The 26,465-nt window shown below is 51.8% G+C and overlaps 1 protein-coding gene across 1 annotated transcript in view; it reads right to left on the bottom strand.

Moving 5' to 3' along the window:
- ftsj3 (FtsJ RNA 2'-O-methyltransferase 3) overlaps positions 1–26,465 on the bottom strand; it is an 86,635-nt gene that overhangs the window by 47,788 nt on the left and 12,382 nt on the right. The window contains exons 2-7 of the mRNA XM_085975827.1: positions 20,183–20,288; positions 17,460–17,506; positions 11,809–11,888; positions 9,558–9,657; positions 6,335–6,529; positions 2,077–2,192 (exon numbers count right to left, since the gene is read on the bottom strand). Coding sequence (XP_085831953.1) covers positions 2,077–2,192; positions 6,335–6,529; positions 9,558–9,657; positions 11,809–11,888; positions 17,460–17,506; positions 20,183–20,288 — 644 coding nt within the window. The remainder of the gene's footprint in view (positions 1–2,076; positions 2,193–6,334; positions 6,530–9,557; positions 9,658–11,808; positions 11,889–17,459; positions 17,507–20,182; positions 20,289–26,465) is intronic.

Here is a 26,465-nt window from a genome sequence, read left to right as displayed (position 1 = left end):
ATATATAAAACGAACATGTAGCATTTAGGTAGCTGCGAAGCATGATGGGATACTTGACCATCATATTAACCCTCTTTAACTAAGTACTGTAGAAACAGCATATTTACTGGACTCTTAGTCTCTGTCTTTGTTGTTATCAGTGTTACAGAAGCCGTGTTTAATGCAGCTGGCCTTCTGAGAGATAAGGGGAACTGAACTTCATAGGGAGTCGGCCATTTCTATCTCTGCCTCAAACACCTTATCTTCCTTTGTAATGTCTGCTCGCAACCAAAAGCGGACGTTGTTTATCATCACAAGAATTAAGCGACCTTGCTCACAGAAGCTAGAAACTAGGTGTTATGCTGTATGTCAGAACACTTCAGGGCGGCTCCCGACACTGAGTGACTAATCACGCCACCCAATAAGGGAGTGACGGTAGTGACGCTGTTTGTATGTGTACACTTACTTTTGCAACCTAATGGGCGTTACCTGTCGAAAGGTATATCAAGGCTTGTAGATTGTATTTCGTTGAGTAAAGGTTCGATTCTGGGGAATAGGCCTCTCCCTTGTGCACAAGGCTTTCTAGCTATTTACTAATAAAACTTTTACTTTTGTCAGCAGTTCCGTCTCCGTGTGGTTTTGTTCCAAAAAAATCGAATCTAACACTTCCAAACTCCAGAGAGTATCGGCCCAATCTACTCAATCTCTCCTCATAGGACAACCCTCTGATTCCAGGAATCAATCGAGCGAACCTTCGGTGCAGCCCCTCCAAAGCAAGCATGTCCGTCCTTTGGAAAGGAGACCAAAACTGTACGCTGTTTTATAAACTGGAATATCATCCATGGAACCATATTCCAGCTCCTTCAGGAGAAGGGGAACAGGAGCAGGCAGAACAGGCCCTCTAGCCTGCTCTGCCGTTCAATAAATCATCGCTGACTCGATGTACCCACCTTTGGCCCAAATCCCTCAATACCTTCGGTTAACAAAAATCTATCAATCTCAGATTATCCCGAGACTATCAACCCGAGTTCTAGACTCTCCAGCCAGGGGCAAAACAGCCTCAAAGCCTCCTGGAAAAAGTGCAACATCCCCACCGACACCTGGGAATCCCTGGCCCAGGACCGCACAAAGTGGAGGAGAAGCATCCGGGAAGGCGCCGAACACCTCGAGTCTCTTCGCCGGGAGCAAGCGGAAGCCAAGCGCAAGGAGCGCACGTCAACCCAAGCACCCCCAACCCACCCGCCCCTTCAACCACCGTCTGCCCCCACCTGTGACAGAGACTGTCGGTCCCGCATTGGACTCATCAGTCACCTGAGAACTCATTGTTAATGTGGAAGTGAGTCATCCTCGGTTCCGAGGGACTGCCTGAGAGAGAGAGAGAGAGAGAGAGACAGAGAGAGATCAATCTCCGATTTAAATTTAAAATTGACCCAGCATTAACTGCCATTTGCGGACGAGAGTTCCAAACTTCGACCACCCTTTGTGTGTAGAAGTGTTTCCTAATTTCACTCCTGAAAGGCCTGACTCTAATTTTAGATTCTGTCCCGTCGTCCTAGAATCCCCAAGCAGCGGAAATAGTTTCTCTCTCTCTCTACCCTAACAGTTTCCCTTAAAATCTTGAAAACTTCGATCAAATCACCCCTTAATCTTCTAAATTGCAGGGAATACAACCCTAGTTGGTGTAATCTCTCCTCGTAACTTAACCCCTGGAGTCCGGGTATCATTCTGGTAAACCTACGCTGCACTCAATCCAAGGCCAGTCGGTCCTTCCTAAGGTGTGATGCCCAGAACTGCTCCCAGTGCTCCAGGTGTGGTCTAACCAGGGTTTTGTACAACTGCAGCATAACTTCTACCCCCTTGTATTCTAGTCCTCCAGATATAAAGGCCAGCATTCCATTAGCCTTTTTGATTATTTTCTGTACCTGTTCATGACATTTTAATGATCTATGTACCTCGACCCCCAAGTCTCTTTGGACCGCCACTGTTTCTAGCTTTTCACCATTTAGGAAGCACTCTGATCTATCCTTTGTAGGTGCGAAGGGTGTGGAGAAAGAAACCGGAGAGGAATGAAGACAAACCACTCGCCCTCTCGCTCACCTTAGGCTTCTTAACGGTCACCAGGTCCCGGATGGTCTTGGCCTGAACTTCCACCTCTTCGAAAGCGTGCTTGGGGTCAAAGAACTTGTTGTCGATTTTATCCGGTGCAATGTAACCTGGGGTGGGGTGGGGGAGGGAGACAGGAAGCAGAGCAAAGAATGTCCAAAACTGGATGGGCCACGGGACGACCTCCAGACAGGGGTCGCAACAAAATAAATCCAGCATCGCTCAATGCCTCAACGGCACTGCTACAGTGCATTCAATTCATTCAGTACACAGACAGACACGCACACGGTATAGACACCGAGAGGCCAGCAGAAACCAATGGTTTGTTGTTTTAGAGCAGGATTGGCCAAGCATTCTCTCAGAGTACCACAGCGCCAGGGGGCGGCACCTGGGCCCAAAAATTCGGTTGCTTTGCGCCTCCAGTTAGCGCCCCGCAGCGCTGCGCCAACACCGTACGCGGTTCCCCGGCCACGATCTTCGGTAGCCCCCCCCCCCACCCCCCTTGGCTTACTGCCGGGCGGAGTCAGGGGGGACCTACCTGCGGCCGGGGCGGCGCTAGTTAAATGGAAGGCGCCAGGCGGCCATTTTTTTGTTGCGGGCCGCCTTGCCAGCACTTGCCCCCTCTGCCGTCCCCGGCCTCCTCTGGATCCGGCTGCGCTATTGAGTGCCGGGCTCTTTTGCCAGCACTCTGATCCCTGGGGGCCCAGCTGGGCCCCGGGTCGAGCTGCGCAAGGCCCCTCCCCTTTAAGGGGGGGGCGGCGGGGAAGGTCTGCAGTACTGCAGAGTGACGCGCCGCAGTGCAGTGCCCCAAGAGGGAGGCGGGGCGCTACCGATGAATTTTGGCCGCGGGTGGGGGGGCAGGGCTAATTTTTTCGGGGCGCTAAAAGTAGCGAAGTAAGGCCCCTGAAGTTTAAATTCACCATTCAGATCAACTCAAGCTGCCGATACAAAGGGATCGTGCGAGTTTAACACTAAGGACAGTGCTTCCGACACCTCCCGGCCCTCCAAAACCGCACAGGGCCAACCGGCCAGTGAGAAACAGCAGCAGAAGTGGGACTGATTGCGGTGGATGACATTGGAATAAAGGGATCAGGCCTGTGATAAACATACAGCTGCCTGCTCAATCCCAGCAGGTCCTAAACTCCGTGACCACCCGTCCCCAGTCTAATTTGTACAGAGGGTGAGAGGACAGTGTCTCATCCACTGCTCCATCCAGTCCCTCGTCAGGGACAGGAGCCCCTCATCCCCTCTGCCTGGGGCTCCAGTTGACCCCCCAGGTCACAGAGGGTGAAAGGTCAGTGTCTGACCCCGTGTCGTCTCCATCACCAAGACCGCCGACTTCCACCTCGGTAACGATCGCCCGTCTCCGCCCCGCCTCAGCCCGTCTGCTGCTGAAACCCGCATCCGTGCCCTTGTTACCTCCGGGCTTGACTATCTCGACGGTCTCCTGGGCAGCCTCCATCTTACACTCTCCGTAAACTTCAGCTCATCCAAAAACTCTGCAAACCCCTTATACCAACTCGCACCAAGTCCCGTTCACCCATCGCCCCCCCGTGCTCGCCCACCTGCATTGGCTCACGGTCCCACAACGCCTCAATATTAACATTCTCTATCCTTGCTTTTCAAATCCCTCCATGTCCCTCATTCCCTCCCTATCTCTGTAACCTCCTCCAGCCCTACAACCCTCCCTATCTCTCTAACCTCCTCCAGCCCTACAACCCTCCCTATCACTGTAACCTCCTCCAGTCCAACAACCCTCCCTATCTCTGTAACCTCCTCCAGCCCCTACAACCCTCCCTGTCTCTGTAACCTCCTCCAGTCCTACAGCCCTCCCTATCTCTGTAACCTCCTCCAGCCCTACAACCCTCCCTATCTCTCTAACCTCCTCCAGCCCGACAACCCTCCCTATCTCTGTAACCTCCTCCAGCCCTACAACCCTCCCTATCTCTCTAACCTCCTCCAGCCCCTACAACCCTCCCTATCTCTGTAACCTCCTCCAGCCCCTACAACCCTCCCTATCTCTGTAACCTCCTCCAGTCCCTACAACCCTCCCTATCTCTGTAACCTCCTCCAGCCCTACAACCCTCGCTATCTCTCCAACCTCCTCCAGACCAACAACTCTCCCTATCTCTCTAACCTCCTCCAGACCAACAACCCTCCCTATCTCTCCAACCTCCTCCAGACCAACAACTCTCCCTATCTCTCTAACCTCCTCCAGACCAACAACCCTCCCTATCTCTGTAACCTCCTCCAGACCAACAACCCTCCCTATCTTTGTAACCTCCTCCAGCCCTACAACCCTCCCTATCTCTGTAACCTCCCCCAGACCAACAACCCTCCCTATCTCGGTAACCTCCTCCAGCCCCTACAACCCTCCCTATCTCGCTAACCTCCTCCAGAACCTACAACCCTCCCTATCTCTCTAACCTCCTCCAGCCCTACAACCCTCCCTATCTCTGTAACCTCCTCCAGACCAACAACCCTCCCTATCTCTGTAACCTCCTCCAGACCAACAACCCTCCCTATCTCTGTAACCTCCTCCAGCCTCTACAACACTCCCTATCTCTGTAACCTCCTCCAGTCCAACAACCCTCCCTATCTCTGTAACCTCCTCCAGCCCCTACAACCCTCCCTATCTCTGTAACCTCCTCCAGCCTCTACAACCCTCCCTATCTCTCTAACCTCCTCCAGACCAACAACCCTCCCTATCTCTGTAACCTCCTCCAGCCTCTACAACCCTCCCTATCTCTGTAACCTCCTCCAGACCAACAACCCTCCCTATCTCTGTAACCTCCTCCAGCCTCTACAACCCTCCCTATCTCTGTAACCTCCTCCAGCCCCACAACCCTCCCTATCTCTGTAACCTCCTCCAGACCAACAACCCTCCCTATCTCTCTAACCTCCTCCAGACCAACAACCCTCCCTATCTCTCTACCCTCCTCCAGCCCCTACAACCCTCCCTATCTCTGTAACCTCCTCCAGCCTCTACAACCCTCCCTATCTCTCTAACCTCCTCCAGACCAACAACCCTCCCTATCTCTCTAACCTCCTCCAGACCAACAACCCTCCCTATCTCTGTAACCTCCTCCAGCCTCTACAACCCTCCCTATCTCTGTAACCTCCTCCAGCCCCTACAACCCTCCCTATCTCTGTAACCTCCTCCAGCCTCTACAACCCTCCCTATCTCTCTAACCTCCTCCAGACCAACAACCCTCCCTATCTCTCTAACCTCCTCCAGCCTCTACAACCCTCCCTATCTCTCTAACCTCCTCCAGACCAACAACCCTCCCTATCTCTGTAACCTCCTCCAGACCAACAACCCTCCCTATCTCTGTAACCTCCTCCAGCCTCTACAACCCTCCCTATCTCTGTAACCTCCTCCAGCCTCTACAACCCTCCCTATCTCTGTAACCTCCTCCAGCCCCTACAACCCTCCCTATCTCTAACCTCCTCCAGCCCCTACAACACTCCCTATCTCTGTAACCTCCTCCAGCCCCTACAACCCTCCCTATCTCTGTAACCTCCTCCAGCCCCTACAACCCTCCCTATCTCTGTAACCTCCTCCAGCCCCTACAACACTCCCTATCTCTGTAACCTCCTCCAGCCCCTACAACCCTCCCTATCTCTGTAACCTCCTCCAGCCCCTACAACCCTCCCTATCTCTGTAACCTCCTCCAGCCCCTACAACCCTCCCTATCACTGTAACCTCCTCCAGCCCCTACAACCCTCCCTATCTCTGTAACCTCCTCCAGCCTGACAACCCTCCTTATCTCTGTAACCTGCTCCAGCCCTACAAACTTCTGAGATCTGTGCGCTGCTCCAACTCTGGCCTCTTGCGCATCCCCTGATCTTAATCGCACGACATTTAGCGGCCGTGCCTTCAAGCTGCCTGGACCCTAAGCTCTGGAATTCCCTCCCTAAACCTCTCCTCCTCTCTCTCTCCTCCTTTAAGACGCTCCTTAAAACCTCCCTCTTTGACCAAGCTTTTTTCAGTCACTTTTCCAAATACCTCCTTACGTGGCCCGGTGTCAAATTTGTGTTTGATAATCGCTCCTGTGAAAAGCGCCGTGGGCGTTTTAACTTGGTTAAAGGCGCTGTGTCAATGCGAGTTGCGGCGGATGAACCCTCAATCTGAAGGCCCGAGGATCCGATGGGGGAAAAAACAGAGGAACAGAGGGGAGGAGAGGCAGCCGCGGACAAAGAGCTGGGACACGCCTGGAGCAAGGTAGGACCGGCCAGCCGGCAGACTCACCCTGGCACACGACAAAGATCTCGGCCGACTCGTTCCTGGAGGCCTGGGGTTTGGTGGCCTGCACCTTCTTGAAGAACTGCTGGAAGATCCAGAGGAGGGGCTGGTAGTCCTTGGAGCGGAAGACCTTGGTGATGAAGTAGCCGCCTTTGTTCAGGAACTCGCAGGCCAGTTTCAGGGCCATCAGGGTCAGGTGAGCTGGGGGGAGAGAGAGAGGCAGAGAGAGAGGAGGAGGGGGGTGGGGATGAGAAACACAGTGAGATCAACATGTCCGCAAGTCCCTCCGGCCTTGTTATCATTGGGCGCGGCAGTACCCTTGCCTGCCCTTTTAAAAGGGAACGGTGGTGGGCGATATTTCTGCTAACTTTTTTTTTTTAATGGGTGCGCGGCCCCTTTAAGGGGTTCTCGGCCCAGTCAAATTACCGCGCATGTGCGGTGTTTGCCATTAGAGCGCCGTCGAGGAGGAACCGCAGATTGCTGCGGCACTGCGTAGCTTACAGGGAACATTAGGAAGATTATCCAGATGATTAAGAGCATAAAATCCCTGGAGGGAGAGAGAAAGCAGAGAACTATAGGCCAGTTAGCCTGACATCAGTTGTCTGGGAAATGCTAGAAGCTATACTAGGGACGTGGTAACAGGGCGCTGAGAAAGTCGTAATATGATTGGGCAGAGTTAACACGGATTTATGAAAGGGAAATCGTGCTTGACAAACCTGTTAGTTTTTTTGAGGATCTAACTAAACCGGGTAGATAAAGGGGCTCGCTGAGGCCAACATCCCCAGCATCGAAGCTTTGACCACGCTCGATCAGCTCCGATGGACGGGTCACATTGTCCGCATGCCCGATGCGAGACTCCCAAAACAAGCGCTCTACTCGGAGCTGCGGCACAGCAAGAGAGCCCCAGGTGGGCAGAGGAAACGCTTCAAGGACACCCTCAAAGCCTCCTTGAAAAAGTGTAACATCCCCACCGACACCTGGGAATCCCTGGCCCAAGACCGCACAAAGTGGAGGAGAAGCATCCGGGAAGGTGGCGAACACCTCGAGTCTCTTCGCCGGGAGCAAGCGGAAGCCAAGTGCAGGCAGCACAAGGAGCGCACATCAACCCAAGCACCCCACCCACCCGCCCCTTCAACCACTGTCTGCCCCACCTGTGACAGAGACTGTGGGTCCCGCATTGGACTTATCAGTCACCTGAGAACTCATTTTTAATGTGGAAGCAAGTCATCCTCGGCTCCGAGGGACTGCCTAAGAGAGAGATAAAGGGGAACCAGTGGATGTGGTGTGTTTGAATTTCCAAAAAGCATTTGATAAGGTGCCACACAAGAAGTTATTACACAAAATTAGGACTGATGGGATTGGGGCTAACATATTAGCATGGACTGAGGATTGGTTAACTGACAGAAACAGAGAGTAGGGTTACTCTTAGCAGGCTGTAACTAGTGGGGTACCGCAAGGATCAGTGCTTGGGCCTCAGCTATTCACAATCTACAGGAAACTTTCTGCTATCCGGCACTGACGGGACCGAGCTGGTGCCGTCCCATCAAAACTGCCGGAGAAACCAGCGCCAATGTTAAAACATACGGAGCTTCTGAGCTCCGTCTGAAGCAACAAACCCTGTCGCTTAGCAACAGCTTCAAAACAGTCGGCCGCAGCTTGCAAGCGTCTCTGTAGCTAAGCAACAGCTTCAGCTAGATGCTTGCAGAGCCTGACTGGAGGAAAAAAAGTGACGAAAAATAAAAAAACTTATCTGCACCGACTCCTGAATTTTGCCGGTGGATAGACCAGTTTTGCCGGTTAAACAAAAGTTTCCTGTACATCAATGCCTTAGATGAAGGGGCCGAAGGCAATGTATCCAAGTTTGCTGACGATACAAAGCTAGGTGGGAAAGTAAGCTGTGGAGGGGGACGCAGAGAGATATAGATATACTAAGTGAGCGGGCAAGAACGTGGCAGATGGAATATAATGTGGAGAAATGTGAATTTATCCACTTTGGTAGCAACAATAGAAAGGCGGAGTATTTTTTTTTTTATATAAAAGGTGAGAGACTGGGAAAAGTAATCAGAGGGACTTGTGTGTCCCTGTACATGAATCACTGAAAGTTAACATGTAGGTACAGCAAGAAATTAGGAAGGCAAATGGTACATTAGCATTCGTTACAAAGGGGTTGGAATATAAAAGTAAAGACGTCTTACTGCAATTATATAGGGCCCTGGTGAGACCACACCTGGAGTATTGTGGACAGTGTTGGTCTCCTTACCTAAGGAAGGATATACTTGCCATAGAGGGAGTGCAACGAAGGTTCACCAGACTGGTTCCTGGGATGGGGGGATTGTCCTATGAGGAGAGATTGAGTAGACTAGGCCTATATTCTCTGGAGTTTAGAAGAATGAGAGGTGATCGTATTGAAACATATAAGATTCTATGGGGGGATTGACAGGGTAGATGCAGGGAGGATGTTTCCCCCTGGCTGTGGAGTCTAGAACCAGGGGTCACAGTCTCAGGATAAGGGGTCGGCCATTTAGGACTGAGATGAGGTGAAATGTCTTCACTCAGAGGGAGGTGAATCTTTGGAATTCTCTACCCCAGAGGGCTGTGGAGGCTCAGTCGTTGAGTATATTCAAGACCGAGATCGACTGATTTTTGGACTCTAGGGGAATCGAGGGATATGGGGATCGGGCGGGAAAGTGGAGTTGAGATCGAAGATCAGCCATGATCTCATTGAATGGCGGAGCAGGCTCGAGGGGCCGAATGGCCGACTCCTGCTCTTATTTCTTATGTTCTTAAGTACACAAGAGGCGATTGCCCATTAACCAGCCGTTATTTACTTATTATAATATAAACAGAACACGCTGGAAACACCCAGCAGGTCAGGTAGCCTACGCGGAGCTTGACAGGGTAGATGCAGGGAGGATGTTTCCCCCTGGCTGGGGAGTCTAGAACCAGGGGTCACAGTCTCACAATAAGGGGTCGGCCATTTAGGACTGAGATGAGGAGAAATGTCTTCACTCAGAGGGTGGTGAATCTTTGGGATTCTCTAAGCTGTGGAGCCTCAGTCGTTGAGTACATTCAAGACTGAGATAGATAGAATTTTCGCCACTAAGGGATATGTGGATTGAGCGGGAAAGTGGAGTTGAGGTAGATGATCAGCCATGATCTCACTGAATGGCGCAGCAGGCTCGAGGGGCCGAATGGCCGACTCCTGCTCCTATTTCTGATGTTCACTCACCCTGCGAGTAGGCGTCATGCAGCCAGTTTGCCCCCACGTTGGGGGCTCCGTCGTTGAGGACCACGTCCACTTTCCAAGTGTGCAGCTCCTTTCTCAGGGCCTAAGGACGAGAGCAGGCACGTTAATCAGAGGGCCCCAACCACCCCACCCCAAACCCGCCTTCCACCCGGGCTCTCGGGTATACCCGGCCCCTTTCAGACTCCCGCCGTTCATTTCATCCCAAATGGGTGGGACACGGTGGGATCTCGTCGTCCTCCTCACGCACACTCGACATCAATGTTCCCTGTAGTGTAGCTGTTATGTTACTGGACTAATAATCCAGGGTGTAGGGGTTATGTTACTGGACTAATAATCCAGGGTACAGCAGTGTAGGGGTTATGTTACTGGACTAATAATCCAGGGTACAGCAGTGTAGGGGTTATGTTACTGGACTAATAATCCAGGGTACAGCAGTGTAGGGGTTATGTTACTGGACTAATAATCCAGGGTACAGCAGTGTAGGGGTTATGTTACTGGACTAATAATCCAGGGTACAGTAGTGTAGGGGTTATGTTACTGGACTAATAATCCAGGGTACAGCAGTGTAAGGGTTATGTTACTGGACTAATAATCCAGGGTACAGTAGTGTAGGGGTTATGCTACTGGACTAATAATCCAGGGTACAGTAGTGTAAGGGTTATGTTACTGGACTAATAATCCAGGGTACAGTAGTGTAGGGGTTATGTTACTGGACTAATAATCCAGGGTACAGTAGTGTAGGGGTTATGTTACTGGACTAATAATCCCGGGTACAGTAGTGTAGGGGTCATGTTACTGGACTAATAATCCAGGGTACAGTAGTGTAGGGGTTATGTTACTGGACTAATAATCCAGGGTACAGTACTGTAGGGGTTATGTTACTGGACTAATAATCCAGGGTACAGTAGTGTAGGGCTTATGTTACTGGACTAATAATCCAGGGTACGGTAGTGTAGGGGTTATGTTACTGGACTAATAATCCAGGGTACAGTAGTGTAGGGGTTATGTTACTGGACTAATAATCCAGGGTACAGTAGTGTAGGGGTCTTGTTACTGGACTAATAATCCAGGGTACAGGAGTGTAGGGGTTATGTTACTGGACTAATAATTTGGGTCACATTGTAATGAAGTGACTTAACCTATTATGGTTTAATCGGCTGCTGCTGATAACGGACAAATCGTCTTAACACCATCGTGCCATCTATAGAGTGTCAGCAGTGACTCAGTGGGTAGCACCCTCGCGTCGGAGTTAGAAGGTTGTGGGTTCAACTCCCACTCCAGAGATTTAGGACAAAAATCTAGGCAGTACTGAGGGAGCACCGCACTGTCGGAGGGGCAGTACTGAGGCAGCGCCGCACTGTCGGAGGGTCAGTACTGAGGGAGCGCTGCACTGTCGGAGGGGCAGTACTGAGGCAGCGCCGCACTGTCGGAGGGTCAGTACTGAGGGAACGCTGCACTGTCGGAGGGGCAGTACTGAGGCAGCGCCGCACTGTCGGAGGGTCAGTACTGAGGGAGCGCTGCACTGTCGGAGGGGCAGTACTGAGGCAGCGCCGCACTGTCGGAGGGTCAGTACTGAGGGAGCGCTGCACTGTCGGAGGGGCAGTACTGAGGCAGCGCCGCACTGTCGGAGGGTCAGTACTGAGGGAACGCTGCACTGTCGGAGGGGCAGTACTGAGGCAGCGCCGCACTGTCGGAGGGTCAGTACTGAGGGAACGCTGCACTGTCGGAGGGGCAGTACTGAGGGAGGTGCCGTCTTTCAGATGAGACGTTAAACCGAGGCCCCATCTGCTCTCTCAGGTGGACGTAAAAGATCCCAAGCCACTATTTCAAAGAAGAGCAGGGGGAGTTCGCCCCGGTGTCCTGGGCCAACATCACACTATCCCTACAATAGATGATCTGGTCGTCATCACATTGCTGTTTGTGGGAGTTTGCTGTGCACAAATTGGCTGCCGCGTTTCCGACATTCCAATAGTGCCTACACTTCAAAAAGTATTTCATTGGCTGTAAAGCGCTTTGGGCTGTCCGGTGGTCCCCCGTGAAAGGCGCTATATAAATGCAAGACTTTCTTCCTTCTATAAGTGTTGCAGACTGTCCTTGGATCTTTAAACGTGCTGGTAAAGGTGGGGTCAGTTCAGGTGCGCTCCATGGAGTCTCGTGACTCACGGGTAAAATTCAAATTGTTGGCGGCGGCGAGAGAGACACAAACGAGAGGCACGATAACCGCGAGCCCTACCTGCCGACATTTCTCCGTCGTGATATCCTCCTGGAGCATTATGACGTTGGGAATCGCTTTAATCGGGACAAGATCGATGCCTGGAAAACAAAGCGGTAATATTGTAGCTGCCCTGGGAACACAAGAATTAGGAGCAGGAGTCGGCCGTACGGCCCCTCGAGTCTACTCCGCCATTCAATAAGATCGTGGCTGATCTTCCAACTCAACTCCACTTTCCCGCCCGATCTCCATATCCCTCGATTCCCCTAAAGTCCAAAAATCTATCGATCCCAGCCTTGAATATACTCAAAGACTCAGCATTCACAGCCCTCTGGGGCAGAGAATTCCAAAGATTCACCGCCCTCTGAGTGAAGAAATTCCTCCTCATCTCAGTCCTAAATGGCCGACCCCTTATCCTGAGACTATGACCCCTGGTTCTAGACTCTCCAGCCAGGGGGGAAACAGCCTCTCAGCATCTACCCTGTCAATCCCCTTCAGAATCTTGTATGTTTCAATGAGATCACCTCTCATTCTTCGCAACTCCAGAGAGTATAGGCCCGATGCACTCAATCTCTCCTCATAGGACAACCCCCTCAGCCCAGGGATCAATCTAGTGAACCTTCGTTGCACCGCCTCCAAGGCAAGTACTGTATATCCTCCCTCAGATAAGGAGCCCGATTCCCCCCATGTACTGGTGCCCTCCTCACGAGAAAGGTTTTTTTTTAATGTTAAGTTCTTTTGCCTGTACTGGTGGACATTTCTCCCGTTTAGGAGAAACAAGCAAGGGGGGGGGGGGGGTTTACCCTCCCGCCACGCTGCCGTTGTTGAGTATTTATCGTGAACACAGCCTGAGGTTTGAATTTACCTTCTGATTTTGATATTTTTTTTTTTTTTTATAAATAGGAAACATAGAAACATAGAAGCTGGGAGCAGGAGTAGGCCATTCGGCCCCTCGAGCCTGCTCCGCCATTCAATGCGATCATGGCTGATCATCCAAATTCAGTACCCTGTCCCTGCCTTCTCCCCATATCCCTTGATCCCTTTAGCCTTAAGAAATATATCCAACTCCTTCTTGAATTTATTTAATGAATTGGCCTCCACTGCCTTCTGTGGTAGAGAATTCCACAGGTTCACCACTCTCTCGGTGAAGAAATTCCTCCTCATCTCAGTCCTAAATGGCCTACCCCTTATCCTTAGACTGTGACCCCTGGTTCTGGACTCCCCCGCCATCGGGAACATCCTTCCTGCATCTAGTCTGTCTAGTCCTGTTAGAATTTTATAGGTTTCAATGAGATCCCCTCTCATTCTTCTAAACTCCAGTGAGTATAAGCCCAATCGACCCAATCTCTCCTCATACGTCATTCCTGCCATCCCAGGTATCAGTCTGGTGAATCTTCGCTGCACTCCCTCCATGGCAAAAACATCCTTCCTCAGATAAGGCGACCAAAACTGCACACAATACTCGAGATGTGGTCTCACCAAGGCCCTGTACAACTGCAGCAAGACATCTTTGTTCCTGTACTCGAATCCTCTCGCTATGAAGGCCAACATACCATTTGCCTTCTTAACCGCCTGCTGCACCTGCATGCTTACCTTCAGCGACTGGTGCACAAGGACACCCAGGTCTTGTTGCACTTCCCCTTCTCCCAATCTATTGCCGTTCAGATAATAATCTGCCTTCCTGTTTTTGCCACCAAAGTGGATAACCTCGCATTTATCCACATTATACTACATCTGCCCAATCACCCAACCTGTCCAAATCATACTGGAGTTTCTCTGGAGAAATAGTTTGGGATGTTTCAGGAAGAACGTGCGTTTGTATAGCGCCTTGAACGCAACAAAATAAATCCGAGGCGCTTCACAGACCAAAATGGCCGCCAAGCCAAAAAAGGTTAGGAGTGGTGACCAATGGATCGAATGAAGAGAAAATAACCTCGTTCAAATTCCGATGGCATCTAAAAGCTCAGGAACTCTAGCAGTTTATTGATTCCCAGCATAGCATCTTTTTAATCCAATTAAAAAAATATATATATGCACAGTAACCCTCCTTATAACATTCGAATGACGTTATTGCAGAAGGATGCAGACCCAAGGCAGATTGGGCGACCGCTTTGCGGACCACCTCCGTTCAGTCCGATAGGGTGACCCCGAGCTTCCGGTCGCCTGTCACTTTAATTCTCCGCTTCACTCCCACTCTGATCTCTCTGTCCTCGGCCTCTTGCATTGTTCCAATGATGTGCGGGTTAGGTTGATTGGCTATGATAAATTGACCCTTAGTGTTAGGGGGATTAAATACGTGGGGTTACAGGGATATGTGTTGGTGTAGGGGTTACGGGGATCGGGTGGGATATGTGTCGGTGCAGGCTCGATGGGCCGAAATGGCCTCTATCTGCACTGTGGGGTTTCTGTGATTCTGTGAAGCTCAACGTAAGCTCGAGGAACAGCACCTCATCTTTCGATTAGGCACTTTACAGCCTTCTGGACTTAACATCGAGTTCAACAATTTCAAACTATAACCCCTGACCCCATTTTGCAGGCTGTATGATTTTGCCATCCCCCATTTGCAACATTTTATCTTTCCTGCCTCTTACCTTTGCACAATGTTATAAATCTCATCATCGTAAAGAAACTACTCATGAAGAGTAGTTGACAGAGTTTTACAAAGATTCACAAAGAGCTTGACTCGAAACGCTGACTCTATTTCTCTCTCCACGGATGTTGCCTGGCCTGCTGAGTTTTTCCAGCATTTTCTGTTGTTATTACTCATGAAATAACACTGGACGGCCAGCTGGTGGCGCCGTCCAAGGAGTATAAATACTCGGGCGTGGGCCCAGCTTATCCAGGGACATTTTGTAAGACAGGAACTAGTGAAGTACAACTAGACCTCCATGTTCTGAAACAAGTTGATTAAAGCCTTGCTTTACACTCAAACCAAGTGTGTAGTGAGTTTTATTACTTCACACTGTATATTCCTTCAATTCCTTCCTCCCCTCCGCCCCCCACCCCCACCCCTGTCTCTGCACCTGCTTAATATTGTTACATCTCCAGCTTTTTCCAGTTCTGAGGGAGGGTCCCAGACCTGAAACGGTAACTCTGTTTCTCTCTCCACGGATGCTGCCTGGCCTGCTGAGTGTTTCCAGCATTTTCTGTTGTTATTTCTAAAACCCACTGTTGGCCATATTGGAGAACAAATGCCGAACACTTGCAAGATTGCAGTGCTGTGATCTAAAGTAGATTACCAAGAAATGCACACTGTGCCACCCACCCTGAGTAATGAAATTAAGCAAGGCACAAAGACCACAATTAACTCGGAAACCAGACGATGGGTAGATGGTTACCCAGAGGGAAAATAACATACACTATTAAAACATCCAACAGGAAGTTTGACTAATCTTTTGCGCTGAATCCTTAACAACTTGTATTTACATTCGCGCCACAGAAGTGACAATGACCATCACCAACAAGTGAGAGTCTAACCACCGCCCCTTGACATTCAATGGCATTACCATCGGTGAATCCCTCACTATCAACATCCTGGGGGTCACCATTGACCAGAAACTTAACTGGACCAGCCACATAAATACTGTGGCAACAAGAGCAGGCCAGAGGCTGGGTATTCTGCGGCGAGTGTCTCACCTCCTGACTCCCCAAAGCCCTTCCACCATCTACAAGGCACAAGTCAGGAGTGTGATGGAATACTCTCCACTTGCCTGAATGAGTGCAGCTCCAACAACACTCAAGAAGCTCGACACCATCCAGGACAAAGCAGCCCGCTTGATTGGCACCCCATCCACCACCTTAAACATTCACTCCCTCCACCACCGGCGTACCGTGGCTGCAGTGTGTACCATCTACAAGATGCACTGCAGCAACTCGCCAAGGCTTCTTCGACAGCACCTCCCAAACCCGCAACCTCTTCCACCTAGAAGGACAAGGGCAGCAGGCGCATGGGAACACCACCACCTCCAAGTTCCCCTCCAAGTCACGCACCATCCTGGCATGGAAATATATCGTCGATCCTTCATCGTCGCTGGGTCAAAATCCTGGAACTCCCTCCCTAACAGCACCGTGGGAGCACCTTCACCACACGGACTGCAGCGGTTCAAGAAGGCGGCTCACCACCACCTTCTCAAGGGCAACTAGGGATGGGCAATAAATGCCGGCCTTGCCAGCCACGCCCACATCCCATAAACAAGTAAGAAAAAAATTACAGGAGTGTAATAAGACAAAAAATTTGACACCGCGTCACACAAGGAGAAATTAGGGCAGGTGACCAAAAGCTTGGTCAAAGAAGTAGCTTTTCAGGAGTGTCTTAAAGGAGGAGAGAGAGGTGGAGAGGTTTAGGGAGGGAATTCCAGAGCTTCGGGCCCTGGCAGCTGAAAGCACGGCCACTAATTGTTCAGCGATTAAAATCAGGGAAGCTCAAGAGGGCAGAATTAGAGGAGCGCAGATACAAGAGCATAAGAATTAGGAGCAGGAGTAGGCCATTTGGCTCTTCGAACCTGCTCCGCCATTCAATGAGATCATAAAGTGGGGACGCACTGTCAGGGTAATGTAAAGGGAGCTCTACACTGTATCTAACCCGTGCTGTACCTGCCCTGGGAGCGTTCGATGCTGACACTGGGTATAAAGTGGGGACACACTGTCAGGGTGATGTAGAGGGAGCTCTACACTGTATCTAACCCGTGCTGTACCTGCCCTGGGAGCGCTCGATGCTGACACTGGGTATAAAGTGGGGACACACTGTCAGGGTAATGTAGAGGGAGCTCTACACTGTATCTAACCCGTGCTGTACCTGCCCTGGGAGCGCTCGATGCTGACACTGGGTATAAAGTGGGGACACACTGTCAGGGTAATGTAGAGGGAGCTCTACACTGTATCTAACCTGTGCTGTACCTGCCCTGGGAGCGTTCGATGCTGACACTGGGTATAAAGTGGGGACACACTGTCAGGGTGATGTAGAGGGAGCTCTACACTGTATCTAACCCGTGCTGTACCTGCCCTGGGAGTGCTCGATGCTGACACTGGGTATAAAGTGGGGACACACTGTCAGGGTGATGTAGAGGGAGCTCTACACTGTATATAACCCATGCTGTACCTGCCCTGGGAGCGCTCGATGCTGACACTGGGTATAAAGTGGGGACACACTGTCAGGGTGATGTAGAGGGAGTTCTACACTGTATCTAACCCATGCTGTACCTGCCCTGGGAGCGCTCGATGCTGACACTGGGTATAAAGTGGGGACACACTGTCAGGGTGATGTAGAGGGAGCTCTACACTGGATCTAACCCATGCTGTACCTGTCCTGGGAGCGCTCGATGCTGACACTGGGTATAAAGTGGGGGACACACTGTCAGGGTGATGTAGAGGGAGCTCTACACTGTATCTAACCCGTGCTGTACCTGCCCTGGGAGCGCTCGATGCTAACACTGGGTATAAAGTGGGGGACACACTGTCAGGGTGATGTAGAGGGAGCTCTACACTGTATCTAACCCGTGCATTAGCTGTCTTGGGTAGAGTTCGCTGTTGACGTTAACAGCATGTAATGGGGTTGTGTTTGATTCCTCAGTGCTACTACCCCTGACCCTGCTCAGCAAGACATCAGTCGACAAGTGGTAATTTGAGGAAAAAGTTGAGGTGGAAGTTTACTAACGAGCATAGAAAGTACTCACCAATGACTACACTGGAGACGGGCATGAACTTGGAGGCAACTTGTAACCTGCGACAAGAAGGAGGCAAATATATCAGACACTCTGAAAGCACCTTTGATATCAGCGAGTGAGGCTAGTCCTCAGCACCAATGGCCTCTCTCAAAGTCGGCCAAACTCTTCCCCCTCCTTCCTGCGGGCTCTGACTCATCCTTGGCTCCTGCTCCGCAGATGCCAGCCACCCGTACAGTAGCTCACCTGAATGCCCACACTGGGCGCGGGCCCCAGTCCTGAGACTATTCGACTGGGGGAGGGGGGTTGCGGTGGATTTCCATAGCTAAGCTTCGGCCTAACCTCAACCGAGGTAAACACGCGCAAACCCCTCTTCGGAACGGAGTAGCAGGAGGAGGCCATTGAGCCCCTCTAGCCTGTTCCGCCATTCAATGGCTGATCTGTGACCTAACTCCATATCCCCGCCTTCGACCCGTATCCCAGAATACATTTCGGTTAACAAAAAATCTACCAATCCCAGACTTAAAATTAACAACTGACCCAGCATCAATTGCTGTTTGCGGAAGAAAGTTCCAAACTTCTACCACCCTTTGTGTGTAGAAGTGTTTCCGAACTTCACTCCTGAAAGGCCTGGCTCTCATTTTTAGGCTGAATCCCCGAGTCCGAGACTGACCAACCAGCGGAAATAGTTTCTCTCTATCTACCCCATCAGCTCTGCTTAATATCGTGAAAACTTCGATCAAATCACCCCTTAACCTTCTAAATTGTAGTTAACTTAACCCGTGGAGACCGGGTATCATTCTGGTAAATCTACGCTGCACTCCCTCCAAGGCCAGTCGATCCTTCAGCTGAGGGCGTCAGCTGTGGCTCAGTGGGTAACACTCTCGCCTCGGAGTCAGAAGGTTCAGGGTTCAAGTCCCACTCCAGAGACTTCAACACCAACTCTAAGCTGACACTTCAGTCCAATATTGAGGGAGGGTCAGTACTGAGGGAGTGCTGCACTGTCGGAGGGGCAGTACTGAGGGAGTGCTGCACTGTCGGAGGGTCAGTACTGAGGGAGCGCTGCACTGTCGGAGGGGCAGTACTGAGGGAGTGCTGCACTGTCGGAGGGGCAGTACTGAGGGAGCGCCGCACTGTCGGAGGGGCAGTACTGAGGGAGCGCGGCACTGTCGGAGGGGCAGTACTGAGGGAGCGCGGCACTGTCGGAGGGTCAGTACTGAGGGAGCGCTGCACTGTCGGAGGGGCAGTACTGAGGGAGCGCCGCACTGTCGGAGGGGCAGTACTGAGGGAGCGCCGCACTGTCGGAGGGGCAGTACTGAGGGAGCGCTGCACTGTCGGAGGGGCAGTACTGAGGGAGCGCTGCACTGTCGGAGGGGCAGTACTGAGGGAACGCCGCACTGTCGGAGGGGCCGTACTGAGGGAGCGCTGCACATTCAGAGGGGCAGTACTGAGGGAGCGCTGCACTGTCGGAGAGACAGTACTGAGGGAGCGCTGCACTGTCGGAGGGGCAGTACTGAGGGAACGCCGCACTGTCGGAGGGGCAGTACTGAGGGAGCGCCGCACTGTCGGAGGGGCAGTACTGAGGGAGCGCCGCACTGTCGGAGGGGCAGTACTGAGGGAACGCCGCACTGTCGGAGTGGCAGTACTGAGGGAGCGCCGCACTGTCGGAGGGGCAGTACTGAGGGAACGCCGCACTGTCGGAGGGGCAGTACTGAGGGAACGCCGCACTGTCGGAGGGGCAGTACTGAGGGAACGCCACACTGTTCTAGGGTCAGTATTGACGGAACGCCGCACTGTCGGAGGGGCAGTACTGAGGGAGCGCTGCACTGTTGTAGGGTCAGTACTGAGGGAGCGCTGCACTGTCGGAGGGGCAGTACTGAGGGGGTGCTGCACTGTCGGAGGGACAGTACTGAGGGAGTGCCGCACTGTTGTAGGGTCAGTACTGAGGGAGCGCTGCACTGTCGGAGGGGCAGTACTGAGGGAACGCCGCACTGTCGGAGGGGCAGTACTGAGGGAGCGCTGCACTGTCGGAGGGGCAGTACTGAGGGAGCGCCGCACTGTCGGAGGGGCAGTACTGAGGGAACGCCGCACTGTTCTAGGGTCAGTATTGACGGAACGCCGCACTGTCGGAGGGGCAGTACTGAGGGAGCGCTGCCCTGTTGTAGGGTCAGTACTGAGGGAGCGCTGCACTGTCGGAGGGGCAGTACTGAGGGGGTGCTGCACTGTCGGAGGGACAGTACTGAGGGAGTGCCGCACTGTTGTAGGGTCAGTACTGAGGGAGCGCTGCACTGTCGGAGGGGCAGTACTGAGGGAACGCCGCACTGTCGGAGGGGCAGTACTGAGGGAGCGCTGCACTGTCGGAGGGGCAGTACTGAGGGAACGCCGCGCTGTCGGAGGGGCAGTACTGAGGGAACGCCGCACTGTCGGAGGGGCAGTACTGAGGGAGCGCTGCACTGTTGTAGGGTCAGTACTGAGGGAACGCCGCACTGTCGGAGGGGCAGTACTGAGGGAACGCCGCACTGTCGGAGGGGCAGTACTGAGGGAGCGCTGCACTGTCGGAGGGGCAGTACTGAGGGAGCGCTGCACTGTCGGAGGGGTTGTCTTTCGGGGCGAGACGTTAAACTGTGAAAGACGGAAGTATAAATGGGGGTTCTTTCTAAATGGAGAGGCCGCGACACATCATTAGGCCCCCATGAGCCTGCCACACTGCCGGTCTAACTCTGTCGCTCACTCACCAGCCCCCGGGAGCAGCACATAGGTCGACGAGCGCTCGCGCCTTCTGCAGGAACTGGAACTTGCGGTTCAGCTGAATCAGTTTGAAGGACGATCGCGATCGGTAACCTGGAATCAGGGAAGAGAGGAAAAAAAAAACAGCGTAACGTTTCCTCACTCCGTTCTCAGAGGGCGTGACACAGTGAGATGCCGAGAGGCCGCTTCCCCCTGGGCCGGCGAGCCAATCGCCTTAAATCTGTGTCCTGTGGTTACCGACCCTTCTGTCACTGGAAACAGTGTCTCCGTATTCACTCCACCAAAACCCTCCATGGTTTTACACAAGAACATCAGAAACAGGAGCAGGAATCGGCCACTCGGCCCCTCGAGCCTGCTCCGCCATTCAATAAGATCAGGGCTGATCTTGGGCTCAAAGCCACTTCCCCGCCCGCTCCCCATAACCCTTCACTCCCTTATCTTGCAAAAATCTGTCCATCTCCACCTTAAATGTATTTAATGACCCAGCCTCCACGGCTCTCTGGGGCAGAGAATCCCACAGATTTACGACCCTCTGAGAGAAGAAATTCCTCCTCATCTCAGTTCTAAAAGGGCGACCCTTTATTCTGAGACTGTACCCCCGAGTTCTAGATTTCCCCACGAGGGGAAACATCCTCTCTGCATCTACCTTGTCGAGCCCCCTCAGAATCTTATATGTTTCGATAAGATCACCCCTCATTCTTCTAAACTCCAATGAGTAGAGGCCCAACCTGCTCAACCTTTCCTCATAAGACAACCCCCCTCATCTCAGGAATCAACCGAGTGAATCGTCTCTGAACTGCCTCCAATGCAAGTATATCCCTCCTTAAATAAGGAGACCAGAACTGAACGCAGTACTCCAGGTGTGGTCTCACCAATACCCTGTACAGTTGTAGCAGGACTTCCCTGCTTTTATACTCCAGCCCCCTTAAAATAAAGGCCAACATTCCACTTGCCTTTTTGATTACTTCCATATCCACGCTGCCACTGCCCCTTTAATCCCACGGGCTTCCATTTTGCTCACAAGTCTATTATGTGACACTTTATCAAACGCTTGTCGCCACTGCACATCAACCACTGCACTCCCTTCATTAACCCTCGCCGTTACTTCATCAAAGAACTCAATCCAGCGAGCCAAACACAATTTGCCTTCAACAAATCCGCGCCGACTTCCATTTATTAGCCCGTACTTTTCCAAGTGACAATTAATTTTGTCCCGCATTATTTACTCTAAAAGCTCCCCCGCCACCGACAGTTAGGCTGACTGCCCTGTAGTTGCCGGATTTACCCCCCACCCCCCTTTTTGTTTTGAAACAGTGGAGTGATATTTGCAATCCTCCAGTCCTCTGGCACCGCTCTCATATTGATCTAATAACACTTATAATGTCACACACTGTGCTTTCGGTGCGAGGCCCTTCATTCACCACCTCAAATTGCTGCCAGCGGCAGTCAGCAGACAAGTGACGTTAAACTTGTCTCGAACCTTGGTTAGACCACACTGGGAGTTACTGTGCACAGTTCTGGTCTCCATATCACACTGGGAGTTACTGTGCACAGTTCTGGTCTCCATATCACACTTGGAGTTACTGTGCACAGTTCTGGTCTCCATATCACACTGGGAGTTACTGTGCACAGTTCTAGTCTCTCTATCACACTGGGAGTTACTGTGCACAGTTCTGGTCTCCATATCACACTTGGAGTTACTGTGCACAGTTCTGGTCTCCATATCACACTGGGAGTTACTGTGCACAGTTCTGGTCTCCATATCACACTTGGAGTTACTGTGCACAGTTCTGGTCTCCATATCACACTGGGAGTTACTGTGCACAGTTCTAGTCTCTCTATCACACTGGGAGTTACTGTGCACAGTTCTGGTCTCCATATCACACTTGGAGTTACTGTGCACAGTTCTGGTCTCCATATCACACTGGGAGTTACTGTGCACAGTTCTGGTCTCCATATCACACTTGGAGTTACTGTGCACAGTTCTGGTCTCTCTATCACACTGGGAGTTACTGTGCACAGTTCTGGTCTCCATATCACACTTGGAGTTACTGTGCACAGTTCTGGTCTCCATATCACACTTGGAGTTACTGTGCACAGTTCTGGTCTCTCTATCACACTGGGAGTTACTGTGCACAGTTCTGGTCTCCATATCACACTGGGAGTTACTGTGCACAGTTCTGGTCTCCATATCACACTGGGAGTTACTGTGTACAGTTCTGGTCTCCATATCACACTGGGAGTTACTGTGCACAGTTCTGGTCTCCATATCACACTTGGAGTTACTGTGCACAGTTCTGGTCTCCATATCACACTTGGAGTTACTGTGCACAGTTCTGGTCTCCATATCACACTGGGAGTTACTGTGCACAGTTCTGGTCTCCATATCACACTGGGAGTTACTGTGCACAGTTCTGGTCTCCAGATCACACTGGGAGTTACTGTGCACAGTTCTGGTCTCCATATCACACTGGGAGTTACTGTGCACAGTTCTGGTCTCCAGATCACACTGGGAGTTACTGTGCACAGTTCTGGTCTCCAGATCACACTGGGAGTTACTGTGCACAGTTCTGGTCTCCAGATCACACTGGGAGTTACTGTGCACAGTTCTGGTCTCCAGATCACACTGGGAGTTACTGTGCACAGTTCTGGTCTCCATATCACACTGGGAGTTACTGTGTACAGTTCTGGTCTCCAGATCACACTGGGAGTTACTGTGCACAGTTCTGGTCTCCAGATCACACTGGGAGTTACTGTGCACAGTTCTGGTCTCTATATCACACTGGGAGTTACTGTGCACAGTTCTGGTCTCCAGATCACACTGGGAGTTACTGTGCACAGTTCTGGTCTCTATATCACACTGGGAGTTACTGTGCACAGTTCTGGTCTCCATATCACACTGGGAGTTACTGTGCACAGTTCTGGTCTCCATATCACACTGGGAGTTACTGTGCACAGTTCTGGTCTCCAGATCACACTGGGAGTTACTGTGCACAGTTCTGGTCTCCATATCACACTGGGAGTTACTGTGCACAGTTCTGGTCTCCATATCACACTGGGAGTTACTGTGTACAGTTCTGGTCTCCATGTTATAAAAACGATTTAGAGGCACTGGATAAGGTGGCAAAAAGATTCACTAGAATGATTCCAGAACTGAGAGGTTGTACCTATCAGGAAAGATTGAACAGGCTGACGAGGGGGTGACCTGACAGAGAAGACGAGGGGGTGACCTGATAGAGGTCTATAAGATTATGAAGGGGTTCGATAGGGTAGACGTAGAGAAGGTGTTTCCACTGTGGGCGAGACCAGAACTAGGGGCCGTCAATATAAGAGAGTCACTAATAAATCCAATCGGGAATTCAGGAGAAACCTCTTCACCCAGAGAGTGGTGAGAATGTGGAACTCGCTGCCACAGGGAGTGGGTGAGGCGAATAGTAGAGATATATTTAAGGAGAAGTTAGATAATCACATGAGGGTGAAAGGAATAGAAGGATATGGTGATGGGGTGAGATGACGAGGGGCGGGAGGAGGCTCGTGTGGAGCAGAAACACCGGCACGGACCAGTTGGGCCGAAGGGCCTGTTTCTGTGCTGTAAATGCAACAGGGCAAAATCTGCAACTGGGCAAAATCTGCAACTGGGCAATGTTCCACACACTTCAATGGTGCACAGTCCGAGAAATGTCACAAATCCACCATCTCCTGCCTGATGAATATCCCACACACCCCGTTAGACACAAGAACTAGGAGCAGGAGTCGGCCACTCGGCCCTTCGAACAAACTCCTCCATTCAATAAGATCATGGCTGATCTTTAACCGCAACTCCACTTTCCCGCCCTATCCCCATATCCCTCGATTCCCCTAGTGTCCAGAAATCTCTCGCTCTCAGTCTTGAATATACTCAACGACTGAGCCTCCACAGCCCTCTGGGGTAGAGAATTCCAAAGATTCACCTGCCTCTGAGTGAAGAAATTTCTCCTCATCTCAGTCCTCAATGGCCGACCCCTTATCCTGAGACTGTGACCCCTGGTTCTAGACTCTCCAGCCAGGGGGAAACATCCTCCCTGCATCTACCCTGTCGAGCCCTGTAAGAATTTTATATGTTTCAATGAGATCACCTCTCATTCTTCTAATCTCTAGAGAATATAGGCCTAGTCTACTCAATCTCTCCTCATAGGACAATCCCCCCATCCCAGGAACCAGTCTGGTGAACCTTCGTTGCACTCCCTCTATGGCAAGTATATCCTTCCTTAGGTAAGGAGACCAAAACTGTACACAATTCTCCAGGTGTGGTCTCACCAGGGCCCCATATAATTGTGAGCCGTAATTACGTTTGTATCAAACCGCTACGAAAAAGAGTCACCACACGGACGGCGGCGGTTCAAGGCAGCTCACCACCACCTTCTCAAGGGCAACTAGAGATGGGCAATAAATGCTGGCCTTGCCAGCGATGCCCAGATCTGATGAATGAATGAATAAAATGAGGAGCCAAAGAGATTTAGGTGCCCCTGTACACAAATCACTCGGCGCTCGTGGACAGGTCAGTTGTGGGTAGCACTCTCGCCTGAGTCAGAAGGTTGTGGGTTCAAGTCCCCACTCCAGAGACTTGAGCACAAAACTCTAGGCTGACACTCCAGTGCAGTACTGAGAGAGCGCTGCACTGTTGGAGGGGCAGTACTGAGGGAGTGCTGCACTGTCGGACAGGCAGTACTGACGGAGCGCTGCACTGTCGGACAGGCAGTACTGAGGGAGCGCTGCACTGTCGGAGGGGCAGTACTGAGGGAGCGCTGCACTGTCGGACAGGCAGTACTGAGGGAGCGCTGCACTGTCGGACAGGCAGTACTGAGGGGGCGCTGCACTGTCGGAGGGGCAGTACTGAGGGAGCGCTGCACTGTCGGAGGGGCAGTACTGAGGGAGCGCCGCACTGTCGGAGGGGCAGTACTGAGAGAGCGCCGCACTGTCGGCGGGGCAGTACTGAGAGAGCGCTGCACTGTCGGAGGGGCAGTACTGAGGGAGTGCTGCACTGTCGGAGGGGCAGTACTGAGGGAGTGCTGCACTGTCGGAGGGGCAGTACTGAGAGAGCGCTGCACTGTCAGAGGGGCAGTACCGAGGGAGCGCTGCACTGTCGGAGGGGCAATACTGAGGGAGTGCTGCACTGTCAGAGGGGCAGTACTGAGGGAGCGCTGCTCTGTCGGAGGGGCAGTACTGAGGGAGCGCTGCTCTGTCGGAGGGGCAGTACTGAGGGAGCGCTGCACTGTCGGAGGGGCAGTACTGAGTGAGCGCTGCACTGTCAGAGGGACAGTACTGAGGGAGCGCTGCACTGTCGGAGGGGCAGTACTGAGGGAGTGCCGCACTGTCGGAGGGTCAGTACTGAGGGAGCGCCGCACTGTCGGAGGGGCAGTACTGAGGGAGCGCCGCACTGTTGGAGGGGCAGTACTGAGGGAGTGCTGTACTGTTGGAGGTGCCATTTTTCAGATGAGGTGTTAAACCAAGACCCTGTCTGCTCTCTCAGGTGGATGTAAAACATAGAAACATAGAAGACAGGAGCAGGAGTAGGCCATTCGGTCCCTCGAGCCTGCTCCGCCATTTAATGAGATCATGGTTGATCATCCAAATTCAGTACCCTGTCCCTGCTTTCTCCCCATATCCCTTGATACCTTTAGCCTTAAGATATATATCTAATAACTCCTTCTTGAATATATTTAATGAATTGGCCTCAACTGCCCTGTGTGGTAGAGAATTCCACAAGTTCACCACTTTCTGGGTGAAGAAATTCCTCCTCATCTCTGTCCTAAATGGCCTACCCCTTATCCTTAGACTGTGACCCCTGGTTCTGGACTCCCCGCCATCGGGAACATCCTTCCTGCATCTAGTCTGTCTAGTCCTGTTAGAATTTTATAACTTTCAATGAGATCCCCTCTCATTCTTCTAAACTCCAGCGAGTACAAGCCCAATGGACCCAATCTCTCTTCATACGTCATTCCTGCCATCCCAGGTATCAGTCTGGTGAATCTTCGCTGCACTCCCTCCATGGCAAGAACATCCTTCCTCAGATAAGGCGACCAAAACTGCACACAATACTCAAGGTGTGGTCTCACCAAGGCCCTGTACAACTGCAGCAAGACATCCTTGTTCCTGTACTCGAATCCTCTTGCTATGAAGGCCAACATACCATTTGCCTTCTTAACCACCTGCTGCACCTGCATGCTTACCTTCAGCGACTGGTGCACAAGGACACCCAGGTCTCATTGCACTTTCCCTTTTCCCAATCTA

Source organism: Somniosus microcephalus, unplaced genomic scaffold, assembly GCF_052327205.1.
Source record: "Somniosus microcephalus isolate GS21.2 unplaced genomic scaffold, FLI_Smic_1.0 unresolved_chr2, whole genome shotgun sequence".
Classification (NCBI taxonomy): Eukaryota; Metazoa; Chordata; class Chondrichthyes; order Squaliformes; family Somniosidae; genus Somniosus; species Somniosus microcephalus.
This window is presented reverse-complemented; position numbering and strand designations above follow the sequence as displayed.